The 19718-nt window shown below is 37.5% G+C and overlaps 1 protein-coding gene across 4 annotated transcripts in view; it reads left to right on the top strand.

Moving 5' to 3' along the window:
• The window catches only part of ABCC4 (ATP binding cassette subfamily C member 4 (PEL blood group)), a 149264-nt gene that overhangs the window by 48855 nt on the left and 80691 nt on the right, over positions 1–19718 (top strand). For all 4 annotated transcript variants that reach the window (XM_084506830.1, XM_084506832.1, XM_084506833.1 and 1 more), the window contains 4 exons: positions 461–601; positions 1954–1991; positions 2339–2439; positions 4937–5083. In XM_084506830.1, the coding sequence (XP_084362956.1) occupies positions 461–601; positions 1954–1991; positions 2339–2439; positions 4937–5083 (427 nt within the window). The remainder of the gene's footprint in view (positions 1–460; positions 602–1953; positions 1992–2338; positions 2440–4936; positions 5084–19718) is intronic.

The following is a 19718-nucleotide window of genomic DNA, read 5'->3' as shown; positions in this document are numbered from 1 at the left end:
TTAAATACCTTTCTGAAAAGGAAAGGTTATACACACTTGGACTCTGAAAACAGATCTTTTCCCAAGTCAAGGCCTTAGCTTTCAGAGTCGTGATGACTGACGGTGGGGTGTAAGAAAAGAAAAAATCTGATTTAGTATTTAGCAGTGTTGGCAGTTAGAGCAAATATTTCTGACTGCAAATGAATTCATGTTACATGCCACGATGCAATGCAAAATAAAATCCTCCCAGTGTCATTTAGCAGAGTAAATTTTTCAGTGTTACTGCAATGAGACTAATTTTATTTATTTTTTTTTTGCCAAAACTGTAGTTGGGATTGTTTTTTTATGTGTAATCACTTTATCTTATTATTTAATTGTTTACTAATTCTGAACCATGTCTTTCAAGTAGCTTAGTCTGAATCTGTAACTGCCAGGTTAATGGTTTTTATTCTTTTTTGTTGTTGTTTTTGTTTTTTTTCAGGCTGAAAATGCATTGGCTGCAGTGCCAGAGGAGAGTCGCTCTGAGGGAAAAATAAACTTTAAAGTTTACAGAAAATATTTCACTGCAGGAGCAAACTACTTTGTGATTTTTATACTTATACTATTTAATATTTTGGCACAGGTAAGTTGCTGAGAACCACAGATAATAATGATTGTATTTTGGTTTTGCCTTTCTACTTAATGTAGTGTATGCTTGTTATTGTGATGTTTCAACTCAAAATGTGGGGGGACGTGATGTTCTTTTATATATTAATTTTGTAGTATACTTGGTCAATTTTTAGGTATCAGCATGGAGTTTTTATACAGCATTGAAATGTCTTGCACTGATTCTTATTTCAACAGTCATAATTATTCAATAAAATTATAAATCTGGCAGTGCAGCACAAAAATTATAAGCCAGTCTAATTTTTTGAAAATACAGAAAAAAATCATGAGGTATACAAAATATTATTTAACAAATCTGAAGAAACAATACCTTCCTCAACTGGAAATACAAAGAAATTGACTGGTTATGGAAGGATGGGGTATTATAGAATTAATAAAATAAAAGCTCTTTTGCTGATAAGTGCAGGTTAAAAGAAAGGCTAGAAGGAGGGTCACTAGAAGAAGAAGAAAGTGAAATATTGTGCGTGATGCAGAGTGTAGCAAGTATGTGAAAGAACTTTTAGACAAGGAAAATAATTTTGAAACTTACTGCAAGAAGTAGTGAGTTGAGGAAGCTGTGTGAGGACAGCCTGTTGCCTTTCTCTCTGTTTCCTGCAGAGAAAACTCAAATTCATTTCATGGAAATGATTGGTCTTGGCAGTAAAAAATGGTATATTTAGACATGCTATGTTCTTTTTGCTTCTCCTTGAATTGAGTCTGTTTGAAAGGTAGCTGAGCAAGATCAGATCTGTGCAATAGAGTGCCCAGAACTTAAATTAGTGTGAACAGAGGTGTATTTTGAGATAAATAGTCCTGTTATAAGTTTATAGTCACCTCTCAGCACAGAAGGAAGGTGGCAGTAGAAGTTTTTCCCTCCCTCTCCTCTCTCATCTTCCTTCGATCCTGTTTCTGGTAATTATCTCCTGTAAACACAAATTTCTGGACTGGTAACATCAGAAAGTTTGTTAATCAAAAAGCATTTTGGAATATCTGTAGCAGCAAATTTAGGAACTGAAAAAATGAGTTCTTTAATGTGCAATTAACATACATTAGGAAGAGCTACTATATTTTGCTTGCTTAAGTGTATTGCTTTCCTTTAGTTTGCTATCATGTAAGGTAATTTAAGGTAACTTCTTTCTTTGTAGAGGATTCTAATGCACCTTCTAATGTGCTTTGCAAATTGCTGCTGGTCTTGAAAGACTGGATGGCATACTTTTCTGAATATGTGATGTTTTCCCAGAGAACATAAAAGAATAGGAAGGAAATTTAATTTTCTAATGTTTTTTTCATTTTGTAAAATGATTCTTGTATTTGCTTCTTTTATTCAAGGTGGCATATGTGCTCCAGGACTGGTGGCTTTCTTACTGGTAAGTTAATGATAATAACTCATCAGTCATTTCTGTCTTTTGAGTCAAGGAAAAGAGTTGTTTGTCAAGTAGAAATCACTGTTGTATAGGTAGGGGAAAAAACTGTGCTGGGAAACTTGAGAATATGCTTGATGTTTTCTAATCTCTACTCATTCTGTGAGTGGAAAAAAAGTAAAACTTTATGCTGAAGCTGTGATAGCTTCTCATGGCGTGATGCATGACAGCAGCAGTACATGGGATCTTCTGAACTGAAGATTTCAACACAGTTGAACCTAGAAACAGTTAAACATACTCATGAATATTTGCAGAATGTGATTTGATGATCACTATCTTCTGTATTTCCACAGGGCAAATCATCAAGAAAAGCTGAATGTCACAACAAATGGAAATAATGGAGCAAATGAGACTGAGCATCTAGACCTTACGTTTTATTTGGGAATTTACGCAGGTAATGACACACGCATGTGTGTGTCTATGTTCTAAAGATCTATTATTTATTCTACTGCAATAAGCGTTTTTGAGAGGTGCAAAGCAATAGCAATATGGGGAAGTGTGATTTCTAGCAGGAACTGAGTAATGAGTGTCCTAACAGATGAGGAGCCTGAGTCTTGCTTCCTGACTAAATTTATGGGAATAAATAAATAAATAAAAGCAACAAAAGAAATCGGTTGAATGCAGGCTCTTAATTTGCTTTGCCTGGGTTTTAGAAAGTAAATTTGAAACAGAGTATTCAAAATGTCAGTGGTCAGAAGGTTGTGGTTGTTGTCTGTACTAACAGGTCACTCAGCTAAATCTTCAGCTGTTACATGGATGGGCAAGAGGGATTAGAAATTGATCCTCATTCTTTGCTGTTCTAAAACTTGGCATGGCAACATTGCTTCTGAAGTGCCGTAGCAAAAGAACCAGTTTTTGAAAAGCCTCCTAGATGGGTATGCAAAGCAAGGTGTTGAAAAATCATTTCAATATATAATATTATAATATATCTAATAGGTAGCCATCTGTTTCTGAATATCCGGAAAAGGGCATTGATCTTTGTCTTCAAACACCAAACCATATTAAAATGCTACTCTGAAATGCAGTGAAAATTGACGTAGAAAAATGATGTGTAGAAATACACTCTCACTCTCTGCTGTTCAGCACTTTTAGCTAGTTATAGTTTTGCTGGGGACAGTAATTTCTTGATTGAGATATGGATGGTAGGTCTAAGAAAACAGGTGGGATACCAGGAGCATATGCGCTGAATGTATTCAGAAACCTCTGAATACATTGGGTGAGACGATAGGTGGTGAGTTCTGTGTTTGTTTTTTATAAGAAGCTATGGGATTGAAGTACTTAACTGTGTGTACTTAACTGATATGGTGTGCTTGGCCTGGGAAACAACTATGTGGGAGCCAGATAACTTGCCCTATATTTTCAGTGTAATGCCTTATTTCATGAGCCATTCACTGGACTGCACAGTATGATGAAGGATGTCAAACTTGGCTTTCTTTGACCGTATAACCTACATCACCTAGCAGAAAATTTTACCCTTTAAGGCAAATTTTATTCTAGATAACAGAAAAGCAAAAATTAACTTTGATACTGAAATGTGCAGATGATTCAATGAAATATTTGCAATGGTTGAAGAGAAGACATTGTTACTTACATAGAACGTAAGTGAAATTGAAAAAAAATTATAAGAAGGTAGTAAATGTCATATAGAGCACATAATTTATTTTTTTCTATAACTTCTGAAACTGTATAAAGTAATTTAACAATTTTATTTCTAATTCTCAGTGTTTGAAAAAAATCACTGTGGTAGCTCCTTCCTCATCGTTGTTGTTTCTATGAGATACAGATTTAGTATAGGCAGTAAATGGTGTGCAACAAGCCGAGTAGTTACACTTTTTCTTGCATTCTGGCAGGATACATCTGTAAGCAGCACCTACAGCCCATTGACCTAACCACATGGTAGCATTTAAAACCTCGCTCTTTATTGCTACAGCTGTTCCGGAATTGCATCCAGTTTTGCCCTGTCCTTAGGACAGGCAACGTGTTATGGTGATAGTTAAAGCCTAATTTCAGGGTGTCCTCGAGGCCTGAGCATCTGGGCTTGCGGTGGCTGTGCTCAGTTTCTGGAGCAGATCACCTAGAGCCTGGAAGGCCTTGCAGCCCTGCCAAATGCAAGGTTTACACCTTCGCTCTTCACCTTTGGGCTCTGCCCTTCGTCGGCTGGGAACTTGGGCAGGCACGTTGCGGGTTACACACAGCAAACAGAGCAGCAGCGATCTCATTGTTCTTCCCTTCCATCTTTTGCCCCGTAGCTCCTCTGTCTCGTAAGTGGAGGAGTGCCCAGAAGAAAGACAAACAGTCTGCAGACCAATTCCCTAGAAGGGCTCTATTCCACGTGGCATAAGGGATGCATCTCCTGCCGTGTTAAAGGAATACACATCATTTAAATGATTTGATGTGGTTTACAAGGGGAAGAATGGCATGAGTGGTTTGGGCTGATTGAGAATAACTCGGGGTTGTCTCTAAATAGCCATGTGTGTATTACTTGGTTAATACCTGCTGGCAAATGCTGAATCTTCACAGTGACCTCTGCAAGCCACAATTATACATGGCACTGTGAAATGAATTTCTTAGCTGAGCTGTTATGCAGACGGTTATAATGCAGATTTATTTTGTGGGTTAACAGACATTTCCTGCATTTCCATAAAGTGCTGATTCTTTCAAACAGAAAAAGATAAATTGTTTAAATTGACGATATGACACTAACTGAAGCTAGTGACAAATATAAAGAACCTGTGTGCTGCGCTCAGTCTGAGTCCCTAGGCTTACATTTTAGATTCTTGCTATATGCAGAAGCCAACAAAACCAGGTTTTAGCTCAGTTTTGTTTTGGAATGTGCTTGTGAAGGATAGATATCTGTACGAATGCTCTGGTTTTTCTTTTTTTAATTTCAGGTTTAACGGTGGCTACAATACTGTTTGGCATAATAAGAAGTCTTCTGGTGTTTCAAGTTCTCGTTAATTCTGGTCAGACTTTGCACAACAAAATGTTTCAAGCCATTCTGAAAGCTCCTGTCTTGTTTTTTGACAGAAATCCTATTGGTAAGTTTAATAGTCAAAAAACCCTGAACATTTAATGTACCTCATTGATTATGTTAAATATACTATTTCTGAGCAGTTATGAATTTAAAGTATTTTTGTACCTTTGTGGTTTTTGCTTCTTTTAATTAAAAACAAGTGTGGTATTTTTAAATTAAAAAGTCAGAATGTTAACTGCTTATAGATAGTTGATCTTACTCTTTCCAAAACTGTGGCTTTGGTGTTGTACATCGAACTGCTAGTTGTTAGTAGCACCAATTGCTAGCTGGTGATGATCTGATCGAGTTAACACAGGTCTCTCTTTGAAATCCTGAATGTACATGCACGTACTTTGTGGGGATGCCTTTCGTGTGCTTTTCTTTGAAAGATTGACCCCAAGAGTTATTTGCCCTTTTAATAATAATTTCAAGCAAGTGTGGTAAGTGGCAGTTGTTGAGAAACTGAGTAGCTTGGTGTCCTTCCATAGTAGAAACGGTGTAAAAAATGCAATTTAAGACTGTAATCCAGTTCTTCAAAAGAAAGAAGAGAAAAAAGCTGGAGCAGGGTGAAGAGTGTTGGGGAAGTGCGGTGGTGCTGATTTGATGGCTGGTGTTACATGAGAAACAGAAATCTGATGTGCCTTCTGGCCTTCATTCTTGTGAAGAAAATGAACCTTGGCCTGATCTCGTACTTCCAGAAGCTGTTCAATAGCTGTAAGGGTATGTAGAGATGGCTTTATTGTTTCAGAGAGATCAGTAATATTTTCAGGAAAAATATTAATGTGGAGAAAAGGCTCAGGTCTACAATATGATGAGTGAAACATGCATAATTTCCCCCTTTAAAAAAAAACAAAAATGTACAAATGCACAAGTTTAAGGCTGTGTTGTATGGCCTGCTTGTACTGTGAGGCTGTGGTGGTGTAAACTGAAGGCAGCTGCAAAGGGTTAGAAGTAAAGCTGTAAGCTCAGGAGGCCGGTTAGCGGAGAGTTAGTGAGAGCATATACATCACAAGCAATTGTGGGACTAATGGGGTTTGTTGTCAGATACGCAAGGTTTATCCTTTTCCCTCTTAGGTCTTTGTATGCAGCGTGCAGTAACTGTATTTTTGAGGCAACGCATAATCATCTCGTAAGAATGCCCCAAAACCTGGCTCATTGTAACAAATGAAGTCAGGGCTATAGAGTAAACATCGGGGACAATGCAGAGTAATAAGAAATGGCTTGCTTTGTAACATACTGTGAAGCTCAAATTAGCAGCGCTTTGTAAAAGAGTGGCATTCCTGCAACCTGCCTATCGCTGGTATTCACACACTGTCATGACTTGGTGATATGTGCTTCTCTTTATCAGGAGGCATTTTAGAATGGAAGATTAACTTCAGTGTGCATAGATGTCTTTTCCTTCATCTTTCTTTTAGTCATGGTAGCATGCAAAGGTACAGCTGTTCTGATCTATAGATCTTTTGAAAAAGGGAAAAAGGGAAGGAAAAAAGATTACATGGGAGACTTGATGCTCTTGTTCCGAACTGCAGCATGTAGCAATTCCGAATTCTCTTTTGAATGTCTTTGTTTTACCAGCTGATTTAGGTGTTTGTTTTTTTTTGTTTTTACTGTGTATCTATCTTCTTTTAGACCTTCAGATAGTATTTGCATTGGGGTAAGGTTTAAGTGCAAGCCATTTTTATTTTATTTCATGTTTTCTTCTTGAAGATGCCATACTGTGAAAGACGTACTGAAAAGAAATTGAAATTACTAAAGCCCTTTTGTAGCGTTTTGATTGTGATAGCCAATCCAAGCTGTTAGTTAGCATATCGCATATTAGCAAAGCTGATACCGTAGTGACAGAGCTGTCATTTAAGCATCCAGTGTGTTCTCAGGATTTGTGTGAAGTCTCTGAAATGACTGCAGGAGCATTTGCTGAACTGACTTTTGCTGTTTTATTTCTCCGGAAATAATCTGCAATTAAAAGTGCCGCCGTCAATGTTTTGAATACACAGTGATCCATTTCCAAAGTTGAGGAAGGAAAGAAATTAATAGACATCCCGAGCTCTAGATAGTTCTTACTGGGGAAGCAGACTGATGAGCAGCATCAGGGAGTCGACATCAGGAAATGGAAATACGTGGTGAATCATGACATGTCTGTCAACTCCCAACAGTGTAGATCCAATCAGTCGTGGTGAATAAATGAAATGACTTCTTTCTTAAATAAAAAAATAAAAAGGCATTTTGAATCAGTTTAGGCACGAGTCCAAGATTTCTCTTTATATGTTGCATTAGCAATATATAGAGAGGCCCGTAAAGGGAATAGTAATGAGCATCTTACTCAGTGTAAGAATTCAGATGTATTTGTAGGAATTTATATTATATAGCACAAACGGTACAGGAATATGAGGACCTCTCTCCTTTTTGCCTTGCCACCCAACAGTATTCTTACATACACAGGTTTCACCTTCCTGTAATTTGACATAGATCTGTAAACAACTAGGCATGACTTCTTTAAGAGTGGTTTGCATTAGAAGAACCTTGTTAGTAAACGTTTCTTTCCTAAGCAGTTAACCTGACCCTATAGAACTGATCATCTGAAGTGAGTAAAGCTTATTTTGTTATTCAGGATTCACAAATTTATGACTGAAATTCAAATTTATCTGTAGATACCTGTACAGCACCACTTAAACAGCTACAGTGAAAGCTTGATGGGAAGTTTTAGACTACATGGCTGTATTTTAGGATTTATCCCATCAGACAACAGAATTGTTTACTTTCTCCTTTGGAGTGTAAGGTTGACTTTCTTTTAAAACTTCCTTTGCTCTTCTATCCAAATCCCACTAAGGGAATCGCATGCGTGTCAGAGTGTCTGTAAGGAGGAAAATGTGGACGTTTTCTACTTCATAGTGAACGCTTGATATATATTGCTCTTCGTGTGTCACTTGCAGGAATAAAGGGGTTGGTTTCTGTGCAAGTCTAGCACAAGAGGGCAGCATGATCTGTTTTATCCCAGCCTAGGATTACAACAGCTTGTTAGAAGGCTACCAAAATTTATCTGTTATGTTTTTAGAGATGATCTTTGAGGAATGGATTTACAGCCTCTACACTGAGCGGTGTAGTGTGATTCTGTTCTGTTATCCTCATTATCTGCAAGAATAATATTTTCTCTTTTACATGGCAAGCTTGTTGGCCTCTTGTAACGCTGAGTTCAGGAACTTTGTTGGCTTTGTAATTAGTGGCCAAAAGTCAGATAACCCTAAAGAGTCTGATGCTTTGCTCCAGTCAAGGAGACTTCAGACATTTTTCCTGGCATTTCTTTTTCAAAACGTTTGCATCATTTTAAAACACATTTGATAGAAGGCTAGGTAAAAGGGAGCAGGACTTCAGCAGCAATAATTGTTGAATTGGGAGTTCCTTCTTTTAAAATTAGTTTCTTATTGATAGTGTTGAAGATCCTAGTTTTGTCAAGCTTCAGGATTTGATTCGAGATTACTTGCTTAGCTTGTAAATAAATTGTTCTTTTCTGGGATTTGGGGACAGAGATTTCTTTAGAGAAGGAATGCTAATGTATAACTGCATCACTTTCGGCAGTGGTAGTTTTAGTGGAGATTGAGAGTAATTTTGAATTGCATTGAGTTTAGGAAACTGAAACCTGCTGCTGCTGTGCTGATGGGTGCTACAAGAATGAATGAATGAATGATATGCATGAATTTGTTCAGATAAAATAGGAATCTCTTCCCCCTCTAGAGATCTGTCTAAAATTCAAATTGAACCAGAACCACTACAGAAATGCATATGAAAGCTTTGCTTTTTTTTTTTTTTTTTTTTTTCCCCTTTTCTTTTTTTAATGTGTCTCTCCAAACTCTTCATTCTGACAGTTCATGGAAGGAGGAGAAATATTTTGGCAGGCATTACAGCATTCCGGCCTTCCTAGAAACAGAAAACACTGAATTGTGTGATGGTTGTCCTCTATCTGTTAAATTAGCAAAATTAGCAGCTTTTCTTTTCTTGTCTTTTTTTTTTTTTTTTTTTCTTTTTTTTCTTCCACAGATGCTTTGTGGAAGCTGTAAATAAACATTGATCCCTTTGGGTGCTTACCCAAACTTTGAGGATTGACCAGGTTATATTCTCCTGTCTTGGCAGCCAGAAGTGACATGCTGAAATGATAGCTAATAACAGGATATAAAAGCAAACTCCAACTATTAAAAGATAAAAATGTGAAAGAAAACTGGTGTTCTAATGAAGAGTTTCTTTTTCTTTAAGGCATAAGGATTTTAATTATGGTGTTCATAAATCAAGTGGTGAAACACCTATAATTTGACAGAGAAAGTTTCTTTATAGGATTAAAAGCTTGTTCGTCAATGCACAAGTGCCTATCTGCATTTTATCTGACAGAAGCTTCAAATGGGCAATGTTGTTAAAGTATTTAAGCTGTATAATATTTGCAACAAATATGGTATTTCAGCAGGCTGAAAATTACAATGCTGATAATGAGGTTGTTAAATTATAGCTCTATCAGTTGGATAGTGAAACTGCTCTAGTTAGTGTACATTAATGTCTGCTTGTTCACACAAGTGATTCTGCTGAACAAGTAGCATGTTTAAACAAGAAATACTGGTCTTAAACCCTGTGATTTATAGTAGGTGGTGTTTTGGCATATCATGCAGTTAACAAGGCAAAGCTTCATGTTAAAATATTTCGTTTGTAGTCTCATTCATCACCGATATAAATATTCAGTAGCGATGCCAGAAAAGGTATTGTATTCCTATTTGACTCAATGACTCAATTGCTTTCTTTTTTTTTTCTGAAACAAGATCTATGCTATCTTTCCGATGCAGTTTTCAGATATTTCCTTGTGGTCAAGGCGAATTCTGAGGGATTGTGAAAAAGTATCCTAGCTCTCTTGACAGCTGGCATGTTCTCTTAAGCTAATACAAAAGGACTACATTGTCCTTAACGTAGCAGAGGCTTTGTTTGCCACTCTCTCTTCCAAGCTCTGAAGCGTGTTCACGTGTGCATAGGTTTGCTAGTTTATTTAGGAAAAAAAAAAAAGTCCCTACAGGACGGCCTCTTGTTGTAAAATAAAAACAGCCTCTCTCTTCCTTGTTGGTAATCACTTGCATTTGTTGGTGGTGAGATGACAACACAATACGTCCCATCAATCACCGAGATCCTTAACAACCGCACAAGGTTGTAAATATTATGTTTGGGTGTTTGAGTGGAACAGCTCGTCACTGGAGTAGGTGTGGTAATTAAAACCTGTTAGGTTGCTACATGCATTCACACACACACACACAAAAAAAAAATCTTTAATGTTTTTTCATCTAACAATGGCGATGTGTACTTTAAACCTTATCAGGGCGTGATTATTAAATGATATTTTGTGGGAGTTGCTCATTTACTGCTCGTATTATCGTGGCTTTTGTTAAGAGTTTAAATAGCCTTACGCTTCTCTGTATTTTATCGCTATTATGATTCTGTCAGGAGCCTTATAAAGTTGATTACTGTAGGAGTAGTCTTCAAAGTTAGTAAATAGCACTGCGGAGTTATGTTTACATTTATTATCCATTAGCATAACCCAATTCAACTCTATCCTCTTTTTCTCTACAGTAATAATTGAATGAAACTTGGCCGTAAACTGATGAGACAAGCCTATTACATTTCCGGTTCACCAAGTCAGTGCTCACCCTATTTATACTTCGTATGTGAGATAAAATTGAAAGGTTTAGAGAGAAAGCTTCTTTGTAGGAGGGGACGGTGCGTTATTTCAGACAGAAATAGTGGGAAGCCTGTGCCGATGACCGCTCCTGAGCGCAGTCTCCTGCTTCCCTGGCACGAGATTTCACGTGCCTTCACAGGGATTTTCTATCTTCCTCACATTCAAATCCCCTGCTGGGGAAGGTGGCCTGCTGTGAAACTCATTTCTGACCATAAGTTGACCTGCCCAGGTACTTCATTTCGGGTTTTTCATTTGCTGAAGCCACCACAAAGCAAGCTGCTCCCACGCCTCAGCCAAAGGAAAAGGAGGCACAGAGGAGCCGACGAGGATAAACCTAATTGAAAGTATGGGGTTTAGAAGGCTGGACAGAAACCATTCGGGAACATGGCAAGTGAAGTGAAAATGGTGTTATGTTTCAGTCTCGCATAGATAGCAAACTGTTTTGATGAGACTTGAGACAAGTAGGAAGGAAATGGTGGTTGGAGGCACTTGAAAACTGAGGGAGAGGCCGCAAAACATCAGTGAAAAGCTGTGAAGGGGTTAAAAGAAGGCCTCGCTGACGTGATGCTACTGCAAATCTGCTTTTGGACATTATCTGAAGCATGAAGGGCTTTTTGGTTTTTATTGTAACTAGCTTAAATATATTTATATTTTTGCTATTTTTCGTTTGCTTAAAATTTGCTGGATGTTGCCATGGTTGTTTGTGGGGACTGGAGGCTGCATGTGGCTAGGGCCTTCCCTCTTGCTGTTTATGGACACCAGTTCTAGGTAGGGAATGAGCATTTTTGAAAAATGAGGAAAAAGTTCTCCAAAAAAACCCACTTTCATTCTAACTTGGAGTAAGGCAGAAGCATTTCCAAAGCAGTTATTTTGGGGAAGAGCAGTGCAGGGAGAACAAACAGCCAGGCTGTGAGAGTGTGGGAAGGGAGGCCCAAATCTCCTTGCTCTCCAAGGGTCTGGAAGAGATGGGGCTCCCACATCTCAGGATAAAGCCCCACACATCAGGCCATTGGCTTTCCTGGCCCCTTTCCCAAGCCATAACCTTTTATTGTCATCTGTTAGAGACACACAGATACAGTTAGACCACTGTGGTGTTTGCGGAAAAAACAGCCCATTTTGTTATTTTTTTTATCCGAATGGCTGATAATTGAAAGAAAACAAAGACTATTACAGTGCAAACTCATTTCATTAGCTCTGGTTTTCTGCTTTATAATGCACAGAAATCTCTCTCCCAGATGATCCTAGGTAATTTGCACTGCAGCATCTGGGTGAATTAATTACTCTTTTTTTTCCAGATTGCCAGCATCTTGCAGATTATGCAACAAGTGAAGATTAGTTTGTGCCTGTGGTGATCTTAGAGAGTGTTTGGAAACAAAAGGCACTTCTCGATCCAAAATTAAAATTTGAGTGTAGGAAAGAATGGATGTTGTATGTGAATCTGCCTGTTCTGGCAATCCAGGGTAAGAACTGAATGATAGAAATCTAAAACTAGAGTGGGGTGCCTCTGCATTTGGAGGTATTGACTAGAGCACTATATTAGCGGGCTTATTCTATTTGAAAAACACAAACTTGGTAGTCAGAATTAATTACTGAACTGTTTGTGAATAATACAAGCCAACATTGCTTGATTGCTTCCACCTTGTCTTCCCCTGGTGTTCTTTTTCTAGGAATCAGTTTGGGCAGATATTTCACCAGTAGTTTTTTTTATTAAGTATTCATCTGAATACATACAGAGGACCTCCTACAAGTTTAGATTTTTTTTTTAATGTTATTTAAAGCAAAATAATGCTATATTTTCAAGAATCAGTGGTACAGCAAGCTGTAAATGTTGACTACTACCAGTCTTAAGACAGCTTTACAGAGTATTTTAAAATAGTATCAAATACTTTCTTTTTTTTTTTTAAACAAAAACTTTTTTTGTTTATTATCTACAGAACAATAGTCCTATAAGTAGAATAGCATTAGGTAATGGACATTTTAATTGTTGCTTGTGGCAATACCTGCCTTGAGGTAGATGCCTTGAAACTGGAAACTGCATGTTCTTGGAGGTTTGATTTTTGTTAATGCTCATTTCAATTTGGGCACTTGTTGAACACTTTCCTAGCTGGTTCTCACTTGCATGTTTTATTGGCACAGCTTTTGATTTCTGCTGAAGCAGAACATTTAGTTGTGGTAGACCCTGGCCAGAGGTTGTGGAATGAGGGGATTTGTGAAATGTATGAAGAGGCTGAGGCTGTTTTATCCACTGACCAGCTAAATACTAGGTAGGAGAATGTACTCACAGAGCCAGTGTGTAAAGCAAGCTGAGTGGTATATAGGAGAAAGGTATTTAAGTCTTCAGTCTTGACTGGTTCACAACAGAAGTGTGCTGTACGCTCATGAGGTGTTTTCATTTTCCTGTTGGACTTCTCACTGCTGCAGAAGATGTGTGAGTGACTGCTGATGTGCTTGCACATGTAGCTTGCCTTCTTCCTTCCTCATTCTCCGGTTAAAAAACATTTATTGAGGTCAACAATACACCGTAAACTTTTATTGTGAGCTACTTGGGCAATGTATAGGACACTAGTAAACTCAAAGGAGGCTGAAGTTAAACTCATAAGGTCATGCTTTTTCTGTACACCAGGATGTCCCTTGAATTTTACCCACAGTGTACCTGAATTTATTCTCTACTCTTTGTGTCTGGGAATGCTGTTCTTCATCTCTCCCAAGCTCTTTGCGCTGTGTTCTGCATACATCCTGCTTGCTTCCAAGCATAGCTATTCACCCGTATGTGTTGGTGTTGAGCTACAGAGTGCAGAACAATCTGACGGCACATGGAAAAATGAGAGGGTGAAGATTTGGAATATGAACGTTATTGTTGGCAATTATAAGGTATAACAGATGGAGGATAGATGGCCTAACTCTTTTCTTCGTCAGTTTTCTTTTTATCAGATGTGATGAGATTTTTCTGTGTGTGTGGTAAACCTGTTTTTTCTCAATGAAGTTATTGTCTGTTTAATATGCAAATGATGCAATGAAGAATATTTCTAATTCATGCGTGGGCAAAAAATAAAAAGAAACACAGCTTTGTGGTAAGCTTCCCTTCATCAGGAATACACGTTCCTTGTCCCTGCGTGTATTCATTTCTCAGTGTCATTTCATGTTCATCACTTTTGAGTGTTCACAACCCAAAACACAGTTCAGTCTGAATTTTCAGACAAAGTTTTTACATCTGTTTTTAAGATGTCATAACTAATTTCTCATACCGGAGTACTGTTTCCATCCCATCCCTTCTAGGACATGAGCAGAGGACAGCAAGTAATTAGATGCTGGGGGAATTTGCTCAGTATTGTGTTTTTTTCTCCCTTATTTTTTAATGTGAAAATTTAAAGTGTAAATAAATAAACTTTACACGACCTCAGTCGTCTCTTCTTCCAGTACACTTATGTTTATAATCTGTCATGCTGCTCTTTAGAGAGAAGGTGGTGAGCGTCTGCCTTCACTTTGAGCATTAAATGTTTTATACGTGGTGATCATCTCACTACGTGGGATAATGAACAGTATCAGAAGTACTGTTGCTGTCTATCACCAGTTGTGTTTGCTTTCTTATTGAAACAGGGGGCATATTCTTAATGCTGGGCAACTTAGTGAAGAGCCTTCTATTTTTGTTATGACCTGTAAATGTGAGCAAATCTTTGCAGTGCCTAATGAGGTAGGACCCCAGCTCTTTCAATTTACAAAAGGAGAGACTAAAAGCAAAGTGAAGTGCCGGGGTTCCTGTGCCCATTCAGATCAGGTTTGCTGTATGCCATTACTTGGTTAAGTTATTGTTAAGTATAAAGTAGAAATGGCTTGTTTGTTCAAGTAAGGTTATCCTTTCAATAATGGAGGTTAAGGGCTCGGTGAGTAAAATAATGGAACTTCTTCAAATCCATGATTACTTCTATTTTCTAGTAATTTAGGATTCCAGTTTGAATAACATATATAATGAGAAATGACCAGGCAAAAAAAGGGTATTGACAGAGGTTAACATTAGCTTAGGTTTATCAGGTACGTGATAGAGAGGCAGACTTAGGGGGCATGACTTGGAGCTCCAAAGTTAGATTTCTGCCCTGAAGCTTATGGCAAAGGAGCTGTATTTCTTGTACCCGAGTGTGGGAGCTCAGGGTTCCTAGCTGTCTTATGGGCTTACGGATGGGTATTATACAGTACTCAATATTCAGATTTTCACCACCAAAGAGAAAGGAATGAAAAATAATTTAAATATATATATATATATATATATATATATATATACATATATATATGTTTTGCTTGATAGTAGTATAATGCCTCTTTCCTTCCTCTCTTCCTTCATTCCCCAGACTCCTCTCGGAATAACAATTACTCATTTTGCCAGTTTCAACAACCAGCCAAAAGTAAACCATTGCTCTTAGCCTTCCAGGATATTTTTGGTATTTCCTGACTTAAAAGGATGGTAAAAATGGCTTAAGGAAAAGTTGATGGCAGATACTTTCAGTCAGCTGATGCTCCCCTACTGTTGGATAAAAAAAAATACATGATGGTCATACAGGGCAAAAGATACCTACAGAAATCTCTGCAAATTTAAAGTACAAGAATTGTTTAATACAGATGATTTTAGCTTTAGAAGTGTCTTTTTTTTTTTTTTTCTATTGAAGTAATAATATAGAGGAACATTTTCTTCCCAATATTTTCAACAGAAAACTAGTTATACTGGACTTGGTCTAATATTAAGAAATCTTATCTAAGGAGTACTTTATCTAAGGAGTACTTTCAAAATACAACCAAACTTGAGAGAAAAAAAAGTGCCTTGAGGTTTTTATAAAGCTTACAAGTTTTAATATTCCAAGTGTGTAGTGACAATGATCTTTTTTCATAATTAAGCTACGAGTGTGGTTTAATGCTGAATTCAAAGCCGTTCACTAAATGCTGCTTATATTTGAAAACCAAAAATATCCTCAGAAGAAAAAAAAAGAAGAGAAAAACAATCCCAACATTTTTTTTTTAATTGAGATAAGAAAAACTAAACTCTGCTGCACCTCCGTTTAATAATGAGTGTTGCTCAGCTACTACCAAAGGCTTAAGGAATAGTGTTTAGAAGTGATTGTTCAGAAATAAGTGTTTCTCACAGATTATGAGGGCTTATACAGATGATTGTGTTCACCTGCTGAGTATTTGAGAGTGGAAATGTCCAATCTGTCACTTTCCAGAAGTGGTCTTTTGCTTAAAACTAAGAAACATTCCTATGAAAAAATAAGTTTTCGTTAATTGTTTTCCCATCTTAGCCATGCAATAAAGAAATATTATTATGGACTTCCAACAAACACACAAACATTTTTTGAAATGCAAAGTCCAGACTTTCTGAAATGATCTGAGCCTTTTTCAGCTTAAAATGTACTCCTGTGAGGACAGGTGAGTTTGTTAATAACTTTGTGCTTTGCTTGTGTTTTTTGTAATTCTGCTCTGTAAGATATTCAATTACCGTTTGAATGCTTTTTATTAGTTGTAAAGTAGGCATGGAGATGTTTTGAACCTTTTGTTTGTCTTTACCTTTTTTTTTTTTTTTTTTTTTTTTTCAATTAAATGTGTAGAAGGAGAGCAAGCTAGTATTACATTTCTTGGAGAAACAGGATTCGTTCTTTGACTCCACAAGGAGGAGATGCAAGCTAGTGACCTTTAGTGCTAGAATAAGTCAGAATTTGCAACCTTCTTTGGGTTGTTTCTAACTAACTACAAAGTAAATGGGATGGTTTTCAGCCTGGAAGAAAAAGACTTAAAAGGCCCTTCACATCCCTTAGATACTGTGTAGAGCAGCAGCTTGTACTTGTTTTTCATCTGGTCTTTGAAGGGATGGAGGTTCTTTGTAATGGGCCTTGACCAGCAGACTAGACAAACAAAACCCACTGTTGATCTAAGAGGAGATGCAGTGGGTGTAATGCTTGCTCCTCAGACCAAATTTGCCTCTCGCTGTATTTCTGTTTCTGCTCTAACACCCAAAGTAATTCAGAGAGGGAACAGAGCAAAGCAAAGCAGTTATTTCAATTCCTGAACTCTAGACTATCCTCAAAGGCTCTGATACTTCGATCTAATTTGGTCTTCTGATTTTCTGTTGATTCTTCCAAATGCTTCAGACTTACTGAGACAAAAGCCTCTTTCTTCACAATTGTCAAATTTCATTGAATCTCAAGTCTTGGTGATAGAGCTTAATTGTCAACAAAATAAGTCTTGGTTTCTGTAAATTGTTTGATCCTCAATTGGTTTAGAAGTGACAATATACTTTCTTTTACAGGGTTTAGATACTGTTTCCATGTGGCATATGGAGCAAAGTTGGACCAACTAAAGAAATTATTTCAATTGTTTTCTGTCAGGAAGGCTTAGACAAAGAGCTTAGTCTCAGATCCTTTAAAGTTCAGGCATCTGCCACTAGGGGCAAAAATTATTTTCCTGTAGGCATTCGCCTTTTATTATAGATTTACTGTGCTGCTTCACTTTGTTGATAATCTAATTTAAACCTCAGAGATGAGTCATACCTCCTCAATGGGATTCAAATCCAGTTTGAATTCTCTGATGTCAGAACCTTTCAGTTCTTCTTTTCTCAACATAATGGTCGTTTGGGAGCCTGAATGCGCTGAGGAGGAAAGATTGTGACCCGTGCAAGCAGTAGCACATTAGTAATATTATTTTACAGCATATCTAAGTCTTGTTATCAGTGTTCATTTGAGTTTCTCGATCAGGTAACTTGTGATATCTTGACTTAATTCAAGTCCTAATCCTGCCGGGTGGCCCATTGTGGACGGACCTCTGAAGGTATGAGGGTGGTGGTACCCTGCTGAAGTAAGGAGTCTTCTGTAAAGTGGAGTAGACCTCAACGTGTGAATCAAGTGCTGTTCTAAGGACTTTTGTTTCATGAGACTACAACTTTCCACGCTAATTGTGATATGACAGTTTTGCAGGAAAATAACAGATTATGAAAGAGCACGAAACCTTGATGTTGAGACATTTCAGTGGTCTTTCTTTGAAAAAATTAAAATACACATTTTTTTTAAAGTGCAGTTGTCCAGAAGGTCCTGAAGGATTTTAGAAAAATCCAAACACTTAAACTTGTTGTCCTTGAAAGCGTGACCACTGTACAGTTCACCACTAAAAACTTTAGAAATTGAACTTTCATATTTTGCTATTTAAGGACTTCCACTCTGGAGGCAGCCACAGACAAAACAGACATTCAGGGAGTTAAGAGGCATTGGATTATTGGCATATGATTATCCAACTTCAGAACGCATACGAAAAGCATCTAATAAAGTTGAGCTATGTTTTGAAAACTATTAGAGCCAACGCTTGTGCTCTAGATATTATAATTAAATATATACAATGCTAACTTTTAATAATTAATACTCTGTAATATTAGCAGTGCTTGGATTATTGACATGGTTTGCCTTCCATAGAGTTTTTGTTGGTGGTGTTAAAGTTACACTGCTGTTTCCTATTTTTAACAGTATCCACGAATTGATACAGGAGCAAGTTCTCCGATCATGTGGTTACGTGAGGAGGGAAGGAAAAATGTAGATATTTTTCTATAGATATTTAATTTTATTATTGGATGTGTGTTTTTCCATCGTAATCCTACTTTATCAGGAATTTTGTTAATGCCTTTTTAAAACGCAGAATAACATTAATGTCTTTGTTTTATAACAGCCTTTCCCAAAAAAAGTCTAGAATCAGTTTATGAGCAATGATCTTCTGCAAAATCTGTAGTATTTATTCCAAAAATATAACTTGTGCTTCAGGTCCATGAAAAGATTTAAAATTTAAATGCATTAGATACTAATAGCTGAAAGTACTTTTGTTACTGTCGTTGCATTGCTCCTCAGTTGTCCGGTTCCTTGCAACCCTGGAACCTCCTTTCATCTTCCCTCAGAATGTGTCTGATAGAGTTTCTGCAGATAAGCTTTTAAGATTTTAAAAAAGGAAATATGTGTATAAAAATTAAAGTTAGGTACACAAAGTGAATGCATAAAATAATTGGAAAAGTCAACTGTTAAGACCCGAAGATGGACATGTTTGTTTTGGAGGAAGGAAGAAAGCTTTTACTGAGAATTTCTCTACCTGAAATCTTAATCGGCCTTGTGAAAGCTTAAGACCATGTGTGAATGAAATTAAAGGAACTAATTGGAGTATACTCTGAAGACAGAACAGGCTATTACCCCTACAGTTTTGTAGTTGTGTAGTGAAATATGCTCCGGTAAGAGCAGTTTAATGCAAGAAGAAACTAAAATCCTCTGAACTGTTCTTCAAAGGCATTGCTCTCAACAGATTGTGAGTCTTGCCTCATCTGTCTAAGTATAACCTTGTGAATAGTCAGCATATATCAAATGACTTATGGCTGTGTGGTGTATTCTGAATGCATTTTGCAGTCCTTCTTTAAGTGACAATGGCGTTGTGGTTTCCGCAGTTTTAATTTGGGAACTATTTCACAACCCGATATCTCATTTGCTGTAAGGATTTCCCATGTTTTTCAGTGTAAAGCATCCCTTTGTTGCTTTGATGACTCACGTAGCTGTTGCCATTTCCCTATCTGGCTGGTTTTTTTGTTACTCTGCATTTGCAAAACATTAATTCAGGCACTCTTCTGCTTGCAGTCCCCTTCTGTTTGCCTTCCCTTCTCATCGGCTTTGTCCCAGCTGAGTCAATGTCATAAGGTGCTGCTTGGGTTATTTTTCTGAAGGAACGTCTCCCCTCCCCACTACCTCAATATCCTCTGTACCTCACCTTGTCTGGCTGCACGCCTTGGTTGTGCTTGGGTGGTATTCTGTTCTTAAGCATGCTTGTTTGTGCCCAAGAACTTGTGCCATGCCACGGTGAAGGGGAATAGAAGAAGAAATGTTGAAGGAAGATGAAGACGAAACGAGGAAGGCAGCGAATGAAGGAGAGGGAATGTGGAAACAGCCAATCTGCACAGGGC

The sequence above is a fragment of the Aythya ferina genome (genome assembly GCF_964211825.1).
Source record: "Aythya ferina genome assembly, chromosome: 1".
Classification (NCBI taxonomy): domain Eukaryota; kingdom Metazoa; phylum Chordata; class Aves; order Anseriformes; family Anatidae; genus Aythya; species Aythya ferina.
This window is presented reverse-complemented; position numbering and strand designations above follow the sequence as displayed.